A 23534-nucleotide genomic window follows, 5' to 3' on the forward strand; every position below is an offset into this window, starting at 1 on the left:
TCTGTAATCTTCATCTCAAATCACATTATCTGAATTTTCTGGCATTAAAAAAAAAAAAAAAAACAAAAACTCAATTGATCATAATTTTCCCATCACAAAAACAAGTAACTATCCAATTCCACTTTGAACTCTCCAGGCTCTCTATCTCAACTTGGGAGGCAACTTATTCAATACCACTCCACCTGGAGGTGAACATGAAATCTAATCTTTTGTTTCCCAAAATTTTATCCATGCTCCCTCCCCGTTCATTCTAGTTTCACAGAAATATATTTTTCTGACTCATACTGTTTATTCCTTTGACGGCATTAAACATCTTCATAAGGTCACCCCTAAGTTATCTAGTCTCTACATCTGAGATATTCCTCACAGGGACAACCCTTTGTACTCCTAACCAATCTAGTTGCATTTGCATTTCTTTGCACCCTCTTAAAGCTGTGCGTCTTTTTTTTTTAGGTGATGCCTCCAGACACGAGTATAACATTCCAAATGTGGTCTCAACATAATCTTATGAAAAATACCTTTCTACATAACCTTTATAGGAGGGTCAGACATCTGCCCCTCCTATAAAGCAGACACAATAATAAACAGGAAATCTTCATATCTGCAATATACACAAGAGGCAGATATATTTTCAAGGTATTAATATTCCATCCATGGTTTGCATCAAAAGTACAACTAGTGATAAACTACAGATTAAATTATAATAAACTAGCTGCTTATTCTTGTTTATCTTTATTTTGCTGATATTTATTGTATATATTGCATACTCTCAAATGTGTTTCATTTTATCCAAAACTGTCAATTTTCTGTCACCTGGAAACACATTAACAGATAAAAATAAATCACATCACTTCTAGAAGATAACATCAATAATGCTACTTTTCAGTGGTCACTTACTATTTAAGAAAGTGTATATATTCGGTGTACATATATGGTGGGTTTGAGGCAATGATGTCTTACCAGATGGCATAACACATTGCTATTTCTTTTGAATATCTTGGCTGCCTTGAATTTGAAGAAAACTCATTTCTGCAGAAATAATGACGTAACGAGCCCAAGGTATACTACTTCACTCCAGAATCAAAGAAGTCCAGTACGGAATAACACCGCAAAAGTATTGTCACCCCCGCTCAAAATCAAGACAAAAAATCTTCAGCTGGCAAATTTGTGGAAAGCATCATCTAGGATTCAAAAGGGTTCATTCTTGACAATTTTCTGTCACTTTGAGCAATAGTTGATGCTAGGCATTACAGCAAACTTCTCAATAATATGCATAATGTAGTTTGCAAGAAAAGTCTTATAAAACTGTAAAATGGACTCATTCTGTTTTAGTACAATGCACATCAACATATGGCAAATGCAACATTAATGGCATTTGTAACCTTAGGCTGGGAAATCATGAACCAACCTCCTCACACACTGGATGCAATGTCCAATGATTATTGCTTATTTAGACTAATGAAAGAGCATCTGAGAGGACAGAAATTTAAGACAGATGAACATAAGTATAGTGTTCGGAACTGGCTACATAATCACCCTATTTCTTTCTGTGCTGAAAATATCAGTGTCATGTCATGGTAATACCAAAAATGTGTCAATGTTCAGTGTAAAGTGGCAATATCTTGAAAAAGAATAATATGTTTGGTAATCTTTTAATCTTTTTATTTGTCTATTTTTTGTGGGGGGGGGAAGTCCGAGTCAACTTTGAGTCACCCTTGTATTTGTCCAAATAACAATAACATGCTCACTGGTTTCAATATTCATAATTCCTGTCTATAAAAATGATATAAAAAAGTTTTCCAGTGATGTAATTTTTTTTTTTTTTTTACATTTTAACTCTGCACATCTTAAATTTTCAAAAAAGCAACTACCATTTACAGTTTTGTAGGATGGCTTTAATAATTAGAATAAATAAAAATAGATGTAAAACTAAAATTAAAATGTACAATTAACCTAAAAATAGCAGAAAAGACCATGACCATCGTTTTTGTGCACTTTTTTGTTATGGCTCCTCCGTAGCCAGGTGGGAAGGAGCAGCAGTGCGTAGCACATACTTCTTGATTAGACCAGGGTTCGAGCCTGTCACCACCAAATACGGAGGTTGCGGAAAGGTCAGGGAATGACCACCGCATATCCCGGAGCAATATGGCCTTAGTTGCTAATGCTCCTAAAAACCAAATAACAAACAAACAAACTTTTTTGTTATCTGAAAATATTTTTCATTTGTTAATTAACTCAATGGTTAATATAAGCAGAACAATATAAAAAATATATTAACCATAATTATAAAAAAAATCTACCTTAAATTACAAAAATATTGTTTAGCCTTCAGAAACTATCTGATGAACAAATTATAATCATTTCATCATTTCTGGGAGTTGGGTGAACCCTGAGACACTAAGTCACTTCTTTCAATTCAAATCGCATAGGTAAAAGTGGCTTACAATTTTTTTTCCTACATTATTGTTAACTAGATGCATGTAAAACAAAAGAAACACTATATCCTAATTAAAAAATAAGAATTCTGAACAAAATAAATAGAGCAACGTCTAGATAATCAAACTTAATCCTCGAACCAAAAACTCCATGCAAATTTCAGATGGTCATGTTTGTAAACCACGCTGATACAGCAACTTACTTTACAAGAAAAAACGTTCAAATACTGATCACTCATAATAAAATAATAACATTTAAAACAGCTTTGCTTAGTGTTTCATACAAAATATATGAATGTTCACATTTTGAGAGGTGCATGTATATTTTTCAGCTCTTTTACACGTCTTTAAACATGCCAACCATGGGATTGCAGTGTTCAAAATGCAAACAGATGTGACTGTCGAAAATGATGTATTATTAAAGAAATTCAACAGTGAGACTCCCAAGAGACAGCCATGTGAAATGTTTGGAGTTGATTCATCAATTGTAAATGATATATTCTGGAAGAGGATTTTTTTTGTTTATTATACAGGTGACCCCCGCTTAACGCTGATAATGCGTTCCGGAAAAACAGAGCGCTAAGTGAATCCGCGCTAAGCGAGCGCCGCATTCCCATAAGGTAACATATGTATTTGTGAGTTGCGGTCGGTACCATAGGATATTTCCTAATCAATAATAAACGGTAGTGAAAAGATGCACAAATGTCGGTCAAAATATTTAATATTCAAATATTTGTACATATAAAATATTCTGCATTACATACGTATATAATTATATGGTAACTACTTACGTATCAAAATTAAACTTAAAATTCCAATTAAAATCATGAATTTAATTGATCTAAATTGATTTAATTTAATTGATGAATTTAATTATGAAAAATGTGTTGATTTTGGGTTGAACTTTGGCCCTCTTCCAAATAAACTAAAAGGGGTATTAATTTTAAATCCACCGCAGTTTAATTACCACCCAACAATAAAGTCAACCGATCCTTCGCTGCTTTGAAACCTGGCATGTTTTTTTCTTCTTTCAATATGAAACCTCTTTTAGGCATTTGCATTGATGAAGCAGGACTTTCCACAAAAGTCCTGCTTCATCTATGTTATAAACTTGTTGAGAAGTATAACACACAATATCCCTCTTCAATAATTTTAACAAGTTCTTTTTTGAAAGTTTCGGCTCCTTAATCTGCACTTGCAGCTTCTCCCTGGATTTTAAATCTATTCAACCAGCCCTTAATAGTTTTAAATGGTTCCAATTTTATTTTTTTTAGGTAGTTTTCTTCAGATCATCATATAGGCTAATCTCTCGCTCTTTTTTATTATTTATAATATTTAACTTAACTGAATTCTGCATTGGATATTATCTTCAATAAAATTAATTAGTCTTTCCATTTCAATCCTAATAGCCAGCCTAGCTCTAGTTGCTTGCAGTGGAACAGCTATCTTTCCCGCTGCTAAAATTAATTCTTTATTTATTTTTTTTTATAATTGTTCTTACAGTTAAACTTGCAAGTCCTAAATTTTGGCACACATCCGCTTGTCTTTGACCGGAATCGATTCGCTTCAAAACGTCTAATTTGATTTTCAAATTCAGTCTTTTTCCTTACATTTATAGTCTTCGTATTGCGCTCAGATGTTGTTGCTTTTTCATTCTTATCGGCCATTATTAACTTTTCGAAAATGTAACTGCGTTGGTTGCATTAATTATGATACAATGTTCAAGTAAACTGTCCGTTTCGCACGATGTCTAATACGGTACTGAGTGATCACTAGACTTCGGATAAATGCATATAACGCAAATATTACAAGCAATATACGTGATCATTTATTAAAATGTTGATCTCCGAACTACGTAACAAGTCACTGTACTGCAATTAAATTAGCGTGCGAGAGAATTTCACTGAGCGTGGAAATATTTCTCAGTTCGGCGTGGGAAACGTTTTAACCGTATTTTTATATTCATTTTCAAGCTATCGACTCCATCAAATGAAACAATTTCGTTAAATATGCCAAAAATGCAGTCAGTAAAAGAGCGTTATAGTGATCTATAACAGCGTTATAGTCAGATACGGGTTATAATATAAGAACAGCGTTATAGCGAATCAGCGTAAAGCGAACCGCATTATAATGGGGGCCTGCTGTACCGTATAATATATTTTCCATGCATTGTACATTGTTTTTTTTTTGTGTTGAATGTAACACTCTAATGGGTAGTCCAGCAGGTATGGTCCCCGACTTTACACACTCTGTGAAAAATGCTTGGGTTCAAATCCTAAAAAGACAACAGGAACTTATAGGCCTTTTTCCATGCTGTGCCTGACTTAATTGGTTTCAAGTGAGAGATGTAGAATTCATTTCGTTGGATTTTTTGCTAACAAAACAGACAAATCAACCTTAGAATACATGCAAGTTTACAGACAAAATACACTCATGTCTCATGGCCTCAGTGCAAAAACAGCAAACAAACATAATCGAAATATAGTGTGTGTACACACACACACACACACACTTGAACTTAGTTATAACAAGCATAGAAATAACGAGATCTCAAGCGAGCAAGAGACCATAATGAATTTAATTAACACATATTCCCATACATGCTAATTAAATATATGCAAGTATACTACACGGATATACCATACAAATTTTGGTAACTATGCAAACATTCTTAATTGCATGGGTAGTCGAAAAAACCAAATTCTTGGAATAGATGAAAATGAAAAGGGAGACAGCTTTTATAACCTTGAACTATCGGGGATGGAGGCTGTACAATAGTGCATTGCCATTCAGGTTGTCGCATTACCCTATTTACAGATTGTCTTGTATTCACTGAACCATAAATTTATTTCGGGACTTCTAAGAATTTTGTATGCATTTCGAGACTTCTAAGAACTTTGTATGCAGATCACTTTACTGCCATTTTAAATAAAATCAGTTAGAAACATGTCTATTAACAAAAGAAAGTGTCTCTCAATTCACAAAACAGTCAAAATTATTTGTGAATTAGAATGAGATGCAAAAAATGTTGAAGTGTGTAAAGTTTCTTTGTCCTTTTCAACAGTAATAACATTGTGGAAGAATAAACGTTTACATATTGGCACTGGAAAAGAACATGAGCGAAAAAAAAAAAAAAAAAATTAGAAGGTGCGAGATTATAATGCTGATGAAGCATTGGTTCATAGTTCACTACACAAAGAAGTGCTGGATTTTCAATAGATGATCCGATCTTGATGGCCCAAGCAGAAAAGTTTGCTAAACAATTTGGATGCTACCATTTTGTAGGTAACAACGGTTGGCTGAATTGATTTAAAAACTGAATACAAGTGTATTAATACAAATAATATGGCGCCTCCGTAGCCAGGTGGGAAGGAGCAGCAGTGCGTAGCACATGCTTCTTGATTAAACCGGGGTTCGAGCCCGTCACCACCAAATACGGAGGATGCGGAAAGGTCAGGGAATGACCACCGCATATCCCAGAGCAATATGGCTTTAGTTGCTAATGCTCCTGAAAACCAAATAACATAACATAATAACATAACAAATAATATGTGGGTATATACTAATATTATTTTTTCCTCTCTAATTTTCTTTTCTTTTTTGAATCTATCTTTTTATCAAGTTAGAGAATTTAAAAAAAAAAAAAAAAAAAAAAGGCAAATTTAACTCACCACTGATATATCCAGTAATGGTTATAACAAGGAAATTTTGTTGGTCCCTTGACGTTTGTTATAACCAAGTTTGACTGTGTATATATATATTTATATATTGTAATAAATAGATAAATTACACTTGACATATCCAGTTTATTTTATCTTCCCACTATTTCTACAGTTTTAATTCATTAGTATTATATACTATATCTATTTTTTATATATATATATATATATATTTTTTTTTTTTTTTAATGACTAAAATGAAGTGACTATAAAATGACCATCTGCAATTCAGTAAGGATCAGGGCCTAATCATGAGATTTGGGAAGTTCAAATGTTTTGTATTTTAACTTACTTAAATAATATCATCACCAAACTAGTTTGAAAAACTTTGAATATTTTTTAAAAATTTCAAGTCTAAATATCTTAAAATTTGAGAAGGAAAGCTATACTATTTTTCAAATGCTGTCAAAGTGTCAAGTGCAAAATCATTAAAAAATAGTGTCATTTTTTTTTACCTCTTCACACACCGTTCTTGGTTTTGTAAGGGAAGGGTGTGAGTGCCTATTATCAGAGTGGGTGGATGTTTTTTCGGGTTCCCAGCTACTCAATCTTAACTTTGCTACCTGTGAAGTAAGTGGCGATTCCTGTAACTCAGGAACAGGTGGGAGACTGGATAACATTTCAGACTCCTCTATAATCTGAAATGGAAGAAAAAGAAATCATTTAATACTATTTCTATTCTCTAATTTCTTGAATTCTTTCTGGACATTCCAACCAATATTCAAAGTTAGTTAAACCATACAATAAAAATACAGATATTAATGCTAAAGTGTTTACATCATCCAACAAGTTACTAGAGTATATTCAAGTTGTAGTTGCCATTACATTACAGATCACTTAACTAACCATAACACCCTACAAACATTTTGTTTCCAACTTATTTTATAAGTCGAAAACAAGAAATGCATCATAAAATGCATTTGTAATGAAAATATTATTATTTAAATCTGTGTAAACAGGCTTCAGCAAATGACAATTATTTTATAAAAACAAGATATGTAATGTAGATTTGCAACATAATACAGATGAATGCATATTGATGTTTATGGAGCTCTTTTAAATTGGAGGTGAGAGAACTAATAATAGTAAAAAATTTTTTCGAAGAATTCTTTAGTCTTGTTCTCCTTTTTAACAATTAATTCTAGGACTCCTTTAGAATCAGCTGATAATGATAAGTGAAACGAGATGAGATTTTACAAATAAAAAAAAATGGAAAGCCTTAAAAGAAAATCATTTAATAACTACAGTAACTGATTTTTCAGCAAGCCAATGAAATGACACAATCCTCTCAACACTACCTATATGTCATTAGTACCGTTCCTCCTTATAATACGGCTTTTTTAAACTGATTGCTAGAACCATAATCCATAATTGTTTTGGAACTTATCTGGTTGTCACTGTTGTGGTGGTGTCAGAAGATTAATGATACAACGGGCATCTGGACCGAAGTCCAAGTGCTCCTTGTATCATTAATCATTATTCAAGATTTAGTTATGAAATAAAATATTTGTTTAGATACTACAATGGTTTGGAGGAAATTATTAGCTGGAAGGAATTCAAATTGTGAAACAATTCATCAAGATCTGCATCATTTTCAATTATAAGGTTTGATCAAAAAGTTCAATGAATGATTTTTTAATCCTTAAATGCATAGCAGGGAATAAAAGATTTGTAAACAGGGATTACAATGACAATGTTTTAGCATGTGCACATTAAGTTTTAACTTGTTGTTACTTGCTAGTCCAGCAGAAAGCTGCCTTGAGTGAAACCCTGTTTTTTTTTTTCCCCCATTTGTTTTATGTACTGAAAATGATAAATCTGAACAATGCATAAACATTAAATTTTGTTTTGAACTTGGAAAGTCAGCCATGGACACACTTACGTTACAGTTTATGGAGATGATACTATGATGGAAAAAATTTTCATCTTCATCTTCAAAAAAATTTTTAAAAAATTTTTTTGAAGATGAAGAGAGAAGCAGTTGACCATCAGCATCCTGAAACAATCAAAACATCAATTAATCACCATAATCTAATCAGATTGATGATGGATCCTTCAAGAAACTGCTGAGCAAACATCTCTTTCATTTGGTTCACTTCAGGTGATTTTGACCAAGGATTTTGGCACAAGGCAAGTGAGCACTAAGTTTGTTCCACACAATTTCACTCGAGATCAAAGACGGGGTTTTCATCTCATCTGAGTTGTTTGAATAAGCTGTGTTGGGTCTTTCATTTTTAACAAAAAATTATGGTGGGTGATGAGTCTTGAGTGTATGGATATGACCCAGAGATTAAGGTTCAAAGCTCCCAATGGCAATGTCATCATTACAAAGGAGAAGAAAAAAAAAAAAGGAGTGGCAGTCAAAATTACATATGAAGGTAATGTTCACTGCATACTTTTATGAGGGGATAATGTTATCAGAATTTATTCTGTGAGGTGTCACTATTAATGAAACCCCACTACTAAGAAGTTTTAAAACAGCTGAGAGACAATGTGCTGTGTCAAAAGTCACTTGTTGACTAGAAATTTTTGACTGACAAAATCATCCCTTTACTATGGGGACCAGTGTGGTACTATTGCTAAAACTTGTTAAAAAAAAAAAGATACACTAAACCAGTGTTTCTCAAAGGGTGTGCCGCGTCACATTAGTGTGCCGCAAAATTTTCCAAGTGTGCCGCGAAATTTAGAAATTTCTTCTTCTATGACTACGTAGGTGTGCCGCGAAATTTTTCTTCTTTGGAAAATGTGCCACGAGAGTAAAAAGATTGAGAAACACTGCACTAAACCATGTAACAGAAAAATTCCTGCTACAATTAAGGTTGAGAGACAAAATAACTAAAATAAAATATCAGCCTTAATTTCAGCAGGAATTTGCTGTATTTGTTATGTGGTTTAGTGTTTCCTTCTTTTTTCAGAATTTTTAAAACATTATATAAAAATATTCTTTGTTAATTTAAGAAATCCTATCAAATACAATGAGTAAACTAAAAGTATTTGCAAAAGACAGCAACCTAAATATTTATAATTGAAGAAAATAAATTTTTTTTGCAACTTTCACCAAACTTTTTGATTAAATATGTATGAGAGAGAGAGAGAGAGAGAGAGAGAGAGAGAGAGAGAGAGAGAGAAGCAGAAAAAGAAAAGAAAAGAAAAGAAGAAAAAAACTTTTTTTCAGAACTAAAACAGAAAACTGGGATTTAACAGACCAGGCAGGAATGCCTTTGTCATGATGCAGGATGCAACTGCTCATAGGTTAATATCATCAAATGAGAAGCACTAAAATTTAAAAATTACAGATAATTAAACTGTATCTTCCTTCATTATTTATGGAAGGGGGGGTATCAGTTAAGTGACAAAGTGAAAAACCACAAAATTATTAAATCGAAAATTTTTTATAAATGTTGCTTTTGATATATACTAATATGTATATATTATATTTGACGCTAAGTTTTAACTTGCATTTAAATAAGTGTTAAGATCGTATCTTTTTTCTGCCTTAACTTCTGTATTCAATGTATTTGAAGAAAATTATATTAGTTGTGAATCCTCTTTTCAATAGTATAAGCCAAAAGATATAAGAAAGCCATAATTTTGCTGAATCAGAAAAAAAATAATAATAAAATAAATAAAACCTTGCCAACCAATGTGCCAAGCCAGCTGCTTTAAAATTTCACCATATTGCCAACCCCCATCACTCCAGAGAGGAGCAATTTATTCTAGCGGTCAACAACATGCTGACCAAACAAACTTCCTGAAGTCTAGGCTATTAGTTTTCTCCAACAGTTTGTATTATTCCTCTGCTTTGTGTGCTCCATTTCAATGTGAAAATTTCATTATCATTTATTGTTTCATTCCAGTGACTTACACTCTTCAATCAGCCTTCCGCCCCAAGACATACCGTTCTTAAATTCAATAATCCATGGATACCGCTTTTCTGTTCTGATCAGACAAGTTGGCTGTTTCTGAATGCTTTCAAGAAGCTCAAAGTCTTTCTTTCAATGCAGCCTCCAGACCTGAACACAATATTTCAAATGTGGTTTTAACACTGACTTGTATAGCAGAACAATGTCCTCCCTTTTAAGATCAAAAATAGCTTAGAATTTGTGAACTGCAGAATATATCTTATAGATAGGAAAATCCTGATTGAGGTATAAGTCCTAAAGGGGATGAATAAAAGAAATGAGGATGTAAGGGAGATGAACTTTCTTTGACAGGAGAGGACAAAGATATAAATTCTAAAAACAGAAGGCTGGAGCTCATAAAGTTTACCTTCAAGCAGCGTGCTCTAGAGCACTGGAAAAATTATTCTCTCATCCACGAGGTGCTTGTGAGAGCAAGCTTGGTACAGTTGAAACAGAGCTTAATCACTTGTTGGCAACAAGAGAGTGATAAGGATCCCCCCCCCTACTTGGAGAAAAATTTTGCTTACTTATATCAATTGGCCATTCTAATATTAATAAATATCTCTAGAAATTCATATAAATTACTTTGTCAAATATTTAAAACAGCATTGCAAAATGAGATAATCTATGTTTACAGACATAGAAACCTTAAGGAATTATATGATAAATCCACTCCAATCTCTTGGTAAGTCTATTTGCACCTACATATCCAGATGTACACATATCACATTATTTAATTTTACAAGCACTACAAGTGAAAGACAAGCATTTTCATGTGTAGCTTCATAGATATAACTCTTAATGGATAAATATTTCAGCACTACAGCAAATTTAAGTTAACACTTGCCTCACGTGCAATTAATAAATGAACTTCACTTTCTGGAACACGTAGCAACTGACGAGCTTCTTCTAAACCAACACCTTGCAATCGATGTCCATTTACCATTAATAATTCATCACCTTTCTTTAACTTTCCACTCCTGTAAATTAATATAAATATCAAATTATCAGCAAAAAAAGAAGCATGTTAACCTATTACACTTTATTATTAAACCTATATTAATATACAAACATATGTTAATGCTAGTAAAAGGATACTGTATTTTACACAATCACATAAACAAAAGAAACTGCACATATAAAGAAACTGCAAGTATAAAAGCCTAAGGGTAACTAATTAAGAAAAATATGCTACACCACAAGAAAAAATATTTATACAGTATATCTATTTATATATAAAAATAAATATTAAATATCCTTGCAACAGTTAATATATAAATGCTTACATGCGTTGTTATAACCCTCAGTATTTACCTCTCTCTCTCTTTTATTGCAACTAATCTTGCTTGCCCACAGCCACACTGACTGAAAACATGACCTTTACACTGAACTTTCAGCCTTGTTTTGATTCTTCTTTTATTTGAGATAATAAGGTAGCTACAGGAATAAATTTCTATCCTGAGTACTAAGAACTTTATCCCCTCCAGAAATTCCTAATATACAAGTCACTTGACCTTTGTTTCCTATTATAACAGGATATTGACAAGTTATGAATTTTGTGTACACAGAGAAAAGTCATTCACGAATCTCTGTTTATATAATGATTAAATGATTACAGACATTTTGTGGAAAGCAAATATGGCTGCTAAAATACTCTGACATGACAGTTTTACAGTCTTAAAAATGCAGCTTACTTTTCTCAATATATATATATATATATATATATATATATATATATAGTTCAGTAAGTTATCAAGGTGTAAAAGTCATTACTAAATAAAATCATGAGTTATTATTAATTAGTAATCATCTCTATCAGATAATTATTAAAGTCCAACTCCTTAAGGTTGGTGGCAAGACAACTCTGAAGACATTGGCAACATACACTTGTTTATTCATTTCTACATATTAACATTCTTAAAAAATGAACTATCTAAACATAAAAATATTCTTAGCAAAACAAAAGTTACTTTATTAATAGTTAATAGAGACCAAGAAATACCACAATCCAAATAAAAATCGTGATGTGAAAGCTGCCAATGAATTTCATTATCTACTTGGTATCTAAAGGCATTTATTCATGAAACTATTCTGAATACTGTCATTCCAATGTTTATCCATCAGCACCAATATGCACCTTGATTTAATAATTTTCATATATTAGAAAAGCAAGACTCCCTTAAAATATGCTTATAAACAGTCAGTCAAAAAGATTTTTTAGAAAAGAAATTTGGGTGCAATGACAGCAATCACTGTTATCATCTTGAAAGAATGCAAGTAAGAAAAGTACCAAGTATTTACAAATGAATGTCTGAAAATGAGCTTTTTCTGAAAACAGGCATTCAAGCACACAAATTTAATTCAAATAATGCATCATCCTTTTAAATAATACAGTATTTACTGTATAAATAATAAATAATACATTTGAAGGAAAAAGGAACTGGATAAATACTTCTCCACAAAGTCAGTTCATCAAATGAATACTTTTTTAAAAAAAAAGCAAATGATCCATCATTTCAACATTTTTATTTTTCATCTGTTATTAAAGTTCAGTGCAGAGTTGGCTGTGAAAAAAATCAGTTTATCAACAGAACATGAAATGATTCCTCATCTGATCTCCAAATGAAATTTAAAACAAATTGAATACATGGGGGGAACACTATTATCCATTATATCAAATAGTACAATACAATAATTTTAAAACCAAAGTTAAATTACTATACAGTTAATGAACATAAGAGTATTTTAATAGAGCTTTGTATAATGACCTTAATAAGCACTGTAAAAAAAACCTTTACAGGGCCATGTAAAATGCATAGAGGATTACAAAAATGCCTTACAAGCATTTCAAGATATCCCACATGCAAAAAACTGCTAGAAAGCTAAGAACTAGCTAAGCACGTTTCAGATAGATGTGACTCATTCACTCGATACCTTAAAACTTCAGAAATCAGTATTTAAAATTAATATTTTTAAGGCATGGCATAAGCTTTAAGTAACATTTAAAGATCATAATTATGGCTCTCTTTTACACACAGATAAATTGTTTAGAAGTTTATATGCAATTTTTAAACCACATTTTGATTTAGTTTTAATTTTTGGTTAATTGCAATGGGTTGCTCTTGTTACTAACAAATAAATATTTGTTGAAGGACTGTCTGAGAACATCAAATAAGGCACATGCATTTTTCGATTGACATTAGTGCTCCATTCCAGGGAGGGTCATCCTGGAGTCTAATGGTGACCTCATTAACATCTCCAATAGGATGATGTACTCAAATGTAGCCTGTTTCAGTATAACAGGATGTATACTGTTCACTCATGGGGACTTACCTTAGCTTAGCTACAAATCATTTTTTTTCCACAGGCTCCTCTCTGAGATTGCTATATTGCTTAATTTACAGCAGTCTGAATGGTCTTTCAACTGTGAAGTTCATTGCAAAGTACCATTTAATTCATCTGCTACTTCTGCTGGGCTGTCTATAACTTTTTCACTTTGATCAAGAGTAAGGAGCCAATCCAATTCATTCTCTTCTTTTTTGTGTGTGAACACACAAAAAAAGAATTCTTTGCCTCTATTTGCTAGTGGTCATGTATTCAGCTTTCACTTATCTTATGCCATCAGTGGTTCTGTAATATATATTTATATAAATATAATAATGATAAAGATGAGATGTAATGAAATTACTGAAAGTCTTAGCAAACAAGAAAGACATCAAAAATGAAAAATTAAAAATATTAAACTGGATTATGGTTTTTTTTTTTTTAGGAGCACTAGCAACTAAGGCCATATTGCTCCAGGATATGCGGTGGTCATTCCCTGACCTTTCCGCATCCTCCGTATTTGGTGGTAACGGGCTCGAACCCCGGTCTAATCAAGAAGCATGTGCTATGCATTGCTGCTCCTTCCCACCTGGCTATGGAGGCGCACTGGATTATGGATCTGGGATACTACAGAAATCATAGAAAAAACCGGCAACCATAATGAAATATAGACAAAAATGTTTATTATCAGTGCATTAAGTAGGGGAGCTGAACTGTCAGGTGTAATTAACATGGAAGAATTGAGAGCACCTGTATGCCAAAAAAAGAAAAAAAAAAAAGAAAAAAAAAATTACCTGAAATAAAATGCAATTAACATAAGCATAATTAATGTAAGTACCTAAAGCATAATTTTGAATTTTTTTTAAATTGCACGCTTTTGTTGTTGTTATTTGGTTTTTAGAAGCATTAGCAACTAAGGCCATATTGCTCCGGGGATATGTGGTGGTCATTCCCTGACCTTTCTGCATCCTCTGTATTTGGTGGTCATGGGCTCGAACCCCGGTCTAATCAAGAAGCATGTGCTACACACTGCTGCTCCTGCCCAACTGGTTACGGAGGCGCCACACGCTTTTGTTATTTTTCCTGCACATGAGATAAAAAATTGAATAAATACAATAAATAATTCTATTTACATGTTCGTCAAACGTTTTTTTCTTTTTGATTCAATCAATTCAGCGAGCACAATTGCGAGCACTGCACAAACAAGGGGGAAATTCCGACTTACATAGTGTTCTGCGGAACGAAACCCTTACGTAATTCGGGGAGTTCCTGTAATTCCTTGTTGCTATTATTTATATGACATGATTGTTGGGGAAGACTGCTGCTATTCCTACATAGTTTTCCGATTTTTATGGCAGTAATCTGTTTAACAGAACTTGTCTATTCCAATCATGTAAAAATTATGTCACAAAGACTTCCGGCTTGCTGTAATAATTCCATGGAGGTAACATCCACATGGTGCTTTTGCTATGTTATCTATACTGAGGTTTTATGATGTTAGAAGTTTTATTTAGTCTAATATTAAGTGGTTGATTTCAGTGTTTACAATTGAATTGATTATATCCAACGTCACATTTCTTGAATTAATTCAATAAAACTCAATAAATCAAAATAGAATGAAGAGATCTGAAAGGTAATTACATTACTCTGAAGAAGAGAATTTAGCAATTATTTTACTTTCAAGTGCAATTACTTCAGTGTTTGTAATAATTGATTTTAATATTTACTGACATTTTTTCAAGAAATAGAGTACTCAAAGAATATCTTAAAAAGGATTATACACTCTTTGGCCAAACACTATGACTACTAACCTAATAGCATGTTGTGCTGTCTTTCACCATGATAACTTGCAGCTGGCATTCAATGACTCTATGAGACTGTGGAAGGTATCCTGAAGCATCCAGGATCAGCTGAACAGAAGGATGTCCTAAAGTTCAGTAATGAAGTGAGGCACTGGTGTGGACTGACAAATACTGCCTCCCACAAAATGCTTACACATGATCCTTGAACCATTCCTACAAAATATGCACCTTGTGACGTGGAGCATTGTCTTGATAAAGAGTCTGGTCCCATCTGGATACATGGTTACTCAAAACTTGGTCTAAAACAATGCTATCAGATCCCTAGGTAGGATTTGACAGTGAGGGTATATCAGTGTGGATGAGGTGACCCAGTGATGTGCATTAAAACATCCCCCAAACCACAATACCACCACTGCTGGCCCATTTTCATCAAACCATGCAGTCTGGTTGTAGCTGTTCACCTGTTCACAGTGGAATATGCAGCTGTCCATTGGCATGATGGAGCTGGAACCTTGATTCATCGTCCGATGTCCAGAATGGCGCTTAGCTGCAGGCAAAGGTGTTAATGAGGGCTGGTCAATGTGGACACACAAATAGGCTGCCTACTCTATAGGCTCAAAAACAAGAAACATTTCTCTGTGTTCCCCAGTTGTAGTCTGCCATTAACTAAGGGACTGTGAACCATCTGTTGTCCCAGACAGCATGTAGCTGTCTTGACTATCAACCAGTGGTGGTCTTCCCATCCTGACACATTGGGTGGTTGTGCATCTCTCTTTGTATCATTCACACCACGCCTTTACCATGGCAGCCCTCAAACTACTGACAATGCCTGCAATTGCTGAGATGCTGGTCCCCTCCCTCCTAGCTCTGCAAATCATTTCCCATTCGTATCCATCGGTCCTTCCAATTCCCCACTGCACGGACTTTGCACTGACAAACTAATAATAGGCACTACCAATGCCATCATACACAGGGTGTTTCAAAAGTGATGGTTAATAATTTAAAGGTGAAAAGTACACACTAAAATAAGCAAAAAAAGTCTCAGCAAACATCGGGCCGCAAATGAACCGTTTTCGAGATGATGCAATTTTCTGTTAAGGTCTGCCACTGACTATGGGAGCACTAGTTTAGCAAAAAGCTGCGAATTCTTTGCTAAGGGTGGTTTTATTAAACACAAGATAATACATTTTTAATTTTTGGTTTCAACACCATAGGATTTTACAGATGTTCCATAAGGTGTTCAAAATGCTGTCCTTGCATCTGTATGCAACTTTGTAGTCTCTCTGCATTGAGTTGCGAATTCTCTCAGGCATTCCTCGGTCAAATCTGATTTGCTGGACGGCTCCTTCAACCCAACGCTTCAATTCCTCAGCTGTGTTAATGTCAGAAGTGTATACCAAGCTTTTTACATGACCCCAGATACAAAAATCCATAGGATTTAAGTCTGGTGATCTGGGAGGCCACGTTACAGGCCCACTTCTACCGATCCACCACTGACCATTCCTTTTTGTTAGATACCGAGTCACAACTCGAGCAAAATGTGCCAATGCACCATCATGCATAAACCACATGTTCTGGCATTGCTGAAGTGGAACATTATCATCATCAAGGAGATCTGGAAGAACATTCTGCAAGAACTGAAGGTATAGCTCTCCTGTTAGCCTGTTTGGCAGAAAGTGTGGTCCAATTAGACGGTCTCCTAGTAGTTGTCCTGCCCAGACATTCAATGAAAAACGCTGCTGATGTCATTACTCGTGAACTGCATTAGGATTTTTGTCAGACCAAATGTGACAGTTATGAAAATTAAAAGTACCATCACGAGTAAATCCATGTTTGTCAGTGAACAAAATATTGTTTAAAAACTGGGGGTTCAGGACACACTGTTATTGCAACCACCGGCAGAAGTTCACTGTGAGAGGGTAGTCTGTATTGCTGAGACCTTGAACATGTTGAATATGGTAGGGGTGCAGTAATTGGAGATGTAAAATTCTCCACACACTGTTATGACTCAGTACACGCTCTTGCAGAGCAACCCTCCTTGTCGAAATTCCTGGATTTTATTATATTCTTTCTAACACCCTTTCCTCAACATCAGGTGTTATGCTTCTGGGCTTACCTGCTCGTACTCCTTGTGTGAAGCACCCATGTTCTCTAAGTTGTTGTGTACCCTGATGAATGCCAACCGGGCTAGCCAGGTGGGTAAAGTGCCTGCCTAGCAACCCAAAGGTCGCAGATTCAAATCCCACCTCGGGCTTGGATCAGAGCCATAATGCACCTTGGGAGGTGCATTATGGCCACAGAAGCTGATGTGCCAACAACTAACAAAAAAAAAAAAAAAAAACCTGATGAATGTGCACCTCTTGGGCTGCCTTCGGCAGGGAAATGCTTCTTGGTACAAACGTGCACTGTCATTGGCTTTACCATACATGAAGTGCATGTCCGCATACTCTTTGTTGCTGTTACCTCTTTCCACATTGACTATCCTTTGACAAGTACTAGTATGCCTGCTACGTCTCAGAGCATTGAGAGAGGGGAAAGGGAGACAATCCACATAACCTAACCTAAACAAACAAGTCAGTGGTGGATCCCAACTATAAATGTGCAATATCTCGAAAATGATTCATTTAAGCACCCATGTTTACGAGGCTTTTTTTCTGCATATTGTAATCTGCACAATTCACCTTTAAATTATTGACCATCACTTTTGAAACACCCTGTATACTACATCAGATGGTGACACCACTTTTAGGTGCTGTGGGATGCATTCACTCATGGAGACAAAGGTGGCCATAAGAAAAATACTACTTATTCTGAATGGGATAAATATCAATATGCAAAGTACACTTTTTTTAAAAAGATACATAGTCATTTTCTATAAAAATTTTTGATTCTCATGCAGGATACTCCTATTAACTTTTTTTTATGATACCCCAGCATGAAGAGAGTAAGAACTTACATATAGAACTTTAGTACATGCATAGGTGGAATGCTGAGAAGACAGAAGAAACTTTGTTGAAATCAAACAGCTTGAATTTCTGTAGATTGTTATTTTTGAGAAATATATACGAAGGAAAATTGTTGCAAAGAACAGAAACAGAAGGGATCAATTAGGAAGGGGGAAATTTAATTCTGTGTTTGGAGCTAGACAGTGAATGGATATTGAATAACTGAGGCATGTGTTCTGAATGGTCTGTAAGAGAGTAGGGAAATTACAAATGCCAATCTGATGAAAAGCAGGCAGCAGAAACAAAATGTCTGTATGACAGAGGGTGGGGAAGTTTGTAAGAGGAAAGGCATTAATTAACCTGATTGCCCCACTTTTGGATAGAGATTACGAGTTCAAGAAAGGTTTCAGATTATTTTTAGAAAAACAGATTCGTCAACACTATCTCCTCACTGGTAAATATTTTCAAAATTAAATCATCTGCTGCTGCTTGTTTCACTATATTGGTTTCTGCAACAGCATTCATTTCTATAATCTTAACGGTACTATCCTCTAGTGGTGTTGATGCTTTGTTTGATGGTTAGTGTATTCACAATCTGGTCTTGTTGTACTAGTAAATAGGGATTTTGCAGAAAAGACTTATTTGGTGGAATTGAAATTTTAGCTGGTACTTTGATATATACAACAGTTAATGTTTTTCTCTGATCACATTTACTTAAATGATTTCAGTAGCAAGAGAAAATGTTATCAATTCTATTTTCCGTTATTGAACTTTCTTTTTTTTCCTCTTTGGTATGCTACCAACTCTCCTTGAACTCAGAAAATGTAACTGATAATAATGAATATTTATTTGATGAAGAAATAAGAGCTGGCTTCCAAAAGATATGAAAAGGGGCAAAGGATTTCTCTTTGTTTTATTTTAGTGTTTGCATCTGGACAAAATTCAGAAACACAGCAGTCATAACTTCTGATGTTCAAAGTACAAGTGTTTTACAGTAAACAGGATTTGTAGTTTAATTGTTGCTTAGTATACATATTTTGCATAGTACACTTAGTTCAGCTTTGTATACATATGAATCCCACTAGATCCCCTTAAACAGAATACTACAAACTCAGTAAAAGGACCTTGAATATTACGATATGCACACTGAAAAATCAATCCTTAATATGGATATGCCACATGCAGAACACAATTTAATTTTCTTTCTCTTATCAATATACTGCTTGCTAAAATTATAATTTCTGCATGAAGTGAAAATTATATTTTCATCTTGCACAGCTGCAATGCCTGCAGCTGCATCAAATGAAAGTTCAATGACCCAGTCAATGTGTGCAATAATTTATGTTCCTCTTTTGCTGTTAAAAGGATTCACAATTGGTATTTTATATTTCCTGTAAGCCAGAACATGTGCAACCATCTTAAATGAATAAGATGATAGCTTCATAACTCTTATTTCTCAACATTTCACAATAATAGGAAAGAAAGCTGGTACAGTGAAAGAAAGTGAAAAAAAAAATAGACATAACAAATATCCAATAGAAGATTATCTTGAACTGAAGGTTATTCCTATTCACAAGTCTTATGGCAGAGGAACAACCAAGAATTAAGCAGAAATAGAGACGATTTCTCAGAAGCTAACCATCTAATTAAACTGTTATTGGAAAATAACTCTTTTCCTCTCATTGAATATAAGAGAAAAAGCAGGTTAATATGTGACTAGGCAACATAATTCTGACTTAAACATATTGCCACTGCCATCCCTCTTCCCCCCCACTCCTCCAAAGACTGACTGAGTACCCTTGAGTTACGAACATCTAAACAGGATGTCATGAAGGTTAGTTATTATAATAAAGTGAATCATACTACAATTACAGACATTTTGAAGACAAACACACAAAGTGCCAATAACGGAGGCACATCATTCTGCGAAGATACTGTTGTGCATCTCTGCTTAAGTATATAGTACATACCTTGAACATATAGCCCAAATGAAATAACATAATATATTCTGTCCCTTCTTAGTGGTGATAAAATGAGATTTTTATCTCATGCATACCATTATATTTAATGGATTTTCAACTATTCTTGATCTAGCATCCCAATCACAACCAGATAAAACAATGAGAAATATACCTGCTGGTAATGTAGTGAGATAAGACAACAGCATGAACAACACCAGTAACAACTACTTTCTTTACTATTATGATACCATTAATACTTGAGAATTAGGTTAAAGTACCATTTTAAGCTTTATTAAAAAAAAAATTGATCTCAGAATAATATACCAATTGGGTAGCAGCACCATTAAGTTAGTGCAGAATGAAAATGATATAGGGGTATTTGTACAGCTAAAGTGAAATTCTCTGAGCAGCACAGACAGGCTGCTAGGGCACCTTGTGGTTCTGAAAATGATATATAAGAATTCTGCTAGTTGGACAAAGGTGATAGGGCAATGGTTAGGTTGCATCCAGAGTACTGCATACAGGTTTGGAAGCCTCATATTAAGAAGGATGCGAATCTGTTGGAACGGGCACAAAAAGATTTCTCTTGCCAAAAAAGACTGAGTTCTTTAAATTTCAGAATCTGAAAATACACAACTGTATTTACTGACTGAAGAGTTTAAGGCTTTAAATGGGTTGAGTAAACTAAATGCTGATCTGATGTCCTCCCAAAGCTTTCTAGGATGACACACAGAACACAGGTGGACAATTTTAAATTAGAAAAGGATGGTTGAGGACAGAGATTCTAGTAGACAGTTTGAATAAATTTAAAGATGAATTAGATAAATTATTAGAAGGGAGGGGCAAATGAAATAGGGCTTTTCTTTTCTTTTTTTGACTGCTACATAAGCTTGGTTCCCTGCACCATTCTGCCACTACTGATACTAATTAATTTAAACATAATGACTTAAAATATGGATAAAGTTCTAAAGCTCTGGCTTCTTTAAACTGCTGATAATACATGGATGCCATATCTAAATAAATAAGTACTAAAGAATATTTTACTCCAGCACAATATTATTTATATTCCATTATATCATTAAAATAAGCTTTAGGATAGAGCAGTAAAAAAAAAAAAAAAAATTTATTTTAGCAAGTGCTAAAAGTTTTCAATTAAAGCTCATGCCAGAATAACTGTTAATTATATAAACAGCCAAAATAACTATTAATTATATAAACAATGTTATTTCACCACAATAAATGTTTTTATCTGAGGAATTTTAATGCAATAAAATATAAATCTTTAATGCTTGCAAAGAAATAAAAATAATTCAAATATTGTTTTTTACTATTTTCTTTATTTATTCCCATAAGTGCATGTAATGGGCATACAGTCTCTGCACCATTTCTGAAAATAGAAACACCAGTGCATGCACGGTTCATTTCTCAATATGGATCAGCATATTTCCATTGCTGATTGACTGAAAAAAAAGTTCTAAATAATACAACTAAGAAACAATTTTTAACCATTCATTTCAATGTCAAAAATGTCACAAAGTAAATGCTTTGTATATTTTTTATAAATAAGTGTTTTCTTTTGACTAATACTATTCATATAGTTAAAAATAATATTTCTTTGATAAAATCAGTACAGTATAATCATACTAATCAAATATGCAACTGACTGGTACTTTATCACATGTGATTATTTCAGAATGCCTACTAAAGAAATAATTTTGTTTTCACTGAGACCACTGCTTTTGTTGTTTATAAACAACAAATGGATGAATCTTCCCTATTCCCCCCCCCCCAGTTAAAACTGACATGAGCATTCTGCATAAATGTCTGAAAGAAGCTATGTAATGAAAAACAGTGCCATATTTCTCTTTGGTCTATTTCCCTAACAAAAATTTCATAAATTTATGAAAATTTACGAACATTAGTAGTGTTGGGGGGGGGGGGGGGAAATAAACATATGCTGGAAAGCAGAAAATGATAGGCAGACAATTCATTCTGTAATATTGTACAATGAGACAATTCTAGCAGATCTGAAAATTGTACATGCTTATAGGTTTATGTAATTTAATTCAGTTATGCAATCAAATACGTTCTGTACCTACATAAGTACTGAACACCATGTTCACTACCACCAATCATGTAGCATACATCACAACAAAGTTGTGTCATGCTGTATTGGCTCTAACATGGTAGGTGTTAGATGGTCAGTGGTAACTTATTCTATTACTAATGACCGAGTAACAAATTTTAATTCAATTTGTATAAATTTGTTGGTAATGAAAGTTGATAAAACTGATCCTTATCAAATCTCATAGGAAAAAATAAATAAATCTATGGTGTAAGGTCTGGAAGATCTGAAAGTACATAACCATAAAGTACACATCATACATGCAAAGAAAGAAATCAGGTGTGTTCCACCTTGTTGGTACATACAATGATGATCTGACTCTGTCTTCACTGATCTATGATAAAAGAAAGTTTTCTAAAATTGGTTTTTAAACAAGAAAAAAAAAAAAAAAAAACCATAAACCTTTGCATGACTGAGAGCATAAAACACGTTCATCTTGGAACTGTCACACACACACAAGCTCCACATAAGTGTGTGATTTAACATGTCTCCGATTCTAACGTTTTGCTCATCAGTCCTGTGAACTTCTTTACTCTGGACACATTAGTTTCTAGCTTTATCTGTGGATCCCCTTCCCACAAGTAAAATATTTTGCCTTATTGAGAACAATAAGGCAAAATATTTTACTCAATGTCTTATTATGGGCAACTTCAATCTGACCCAGATTGATTGAAATAAGTGGGAGGGAAACTCATCTTGGAGAAAAAAAATTTTAAATAAACTAGATGATTATTATTTGTACCAGCATCTTAGAGAAAATACTAGGGGTAAGAATATTCTTTACCTCATCATTACTCATGAATTAGATGACATCAGAGGGCTTAAAATACAGGAACCATTGACATGTAGTGATCATGCATTGTCAGTTGCAAGATGAAGAAAGACATTGCAGGAGTTAAAGGCACGGGTTTTAATTTCAGAAGAGGGGACTTTGACAGTTTAAGGTACGATATGGCATCTATTATTTGAGCAACTTGCAGAGTGAGGGCAAATACAATTGAATTATGGAATACTTTTAAAGCAAAAATCATAGAAGCCATAAAAGCAAATGGAGGATGATGCCGAAATGGATGGATGAATAGCTGGCCAATCAAATAGAGAGAAAAAGAGAGCATGGAATAGTCACATAGTGATGAAAAGTACTGAAGCCTACAATAGCTACAAGTTGATTTGTAATAGTACTATAGATAAGGTTAGAGAAGCCAAAGCTATGTATGAGAAAGCACTGGCTAAGGGAGCAAAGAATAGGGACAAGGAATTTTTCATGTATGTGAATAGAAGGAAGAAAAAAGTGAATCAGATTAGACCCTTGTGCATTTGG

At 33.8% G+C, this 23534-nt stretch overlaps 1 protein-coding gene across 1 annotated transcript in view; it reads right to left on the minus strand.

The window, feature by feature from the left end:
* The window catches only part of LOC150088795 (uncharacterized), a 157629-nt gene that overhangs the window by 31636 nt on the left and 102459 nt on the right, over nucleotides 1-23534 (minus strand). Inside the window, exons 4-5 of the mRNA XM_090370903.1 lie at nucleotides 10904-11036; nucleotides 6610-6792 (exon numbers count right to left, since the gene is read on the minus strand). Of these exons, the coding sequence (XP_090227029.1) occupies nucleotides 6610-6792; nucleotides 10904-11036 (316 nt within the window). The remainder of the gene's footprint in view (nucleotides 1-6609; nucleotides 6793-10903; nucleotides 11037-23534) is intronic.

Source organism: Mastigoproctus giganteus, chromosome 3, assembly GCF_048544385.1.
Source record: "Mastigoproctus giganteus isolate SK-2022 chromosome 3, ASM4854438v1, whole genome shotgun sequence".
Taxonomy (NCBI): Eukaryota; Metazoa; Arthropoda; class Arachnida; order Uropygi; family Thelyphonidae; genus Mastigoproctus; species Mastigoproctus giganteus.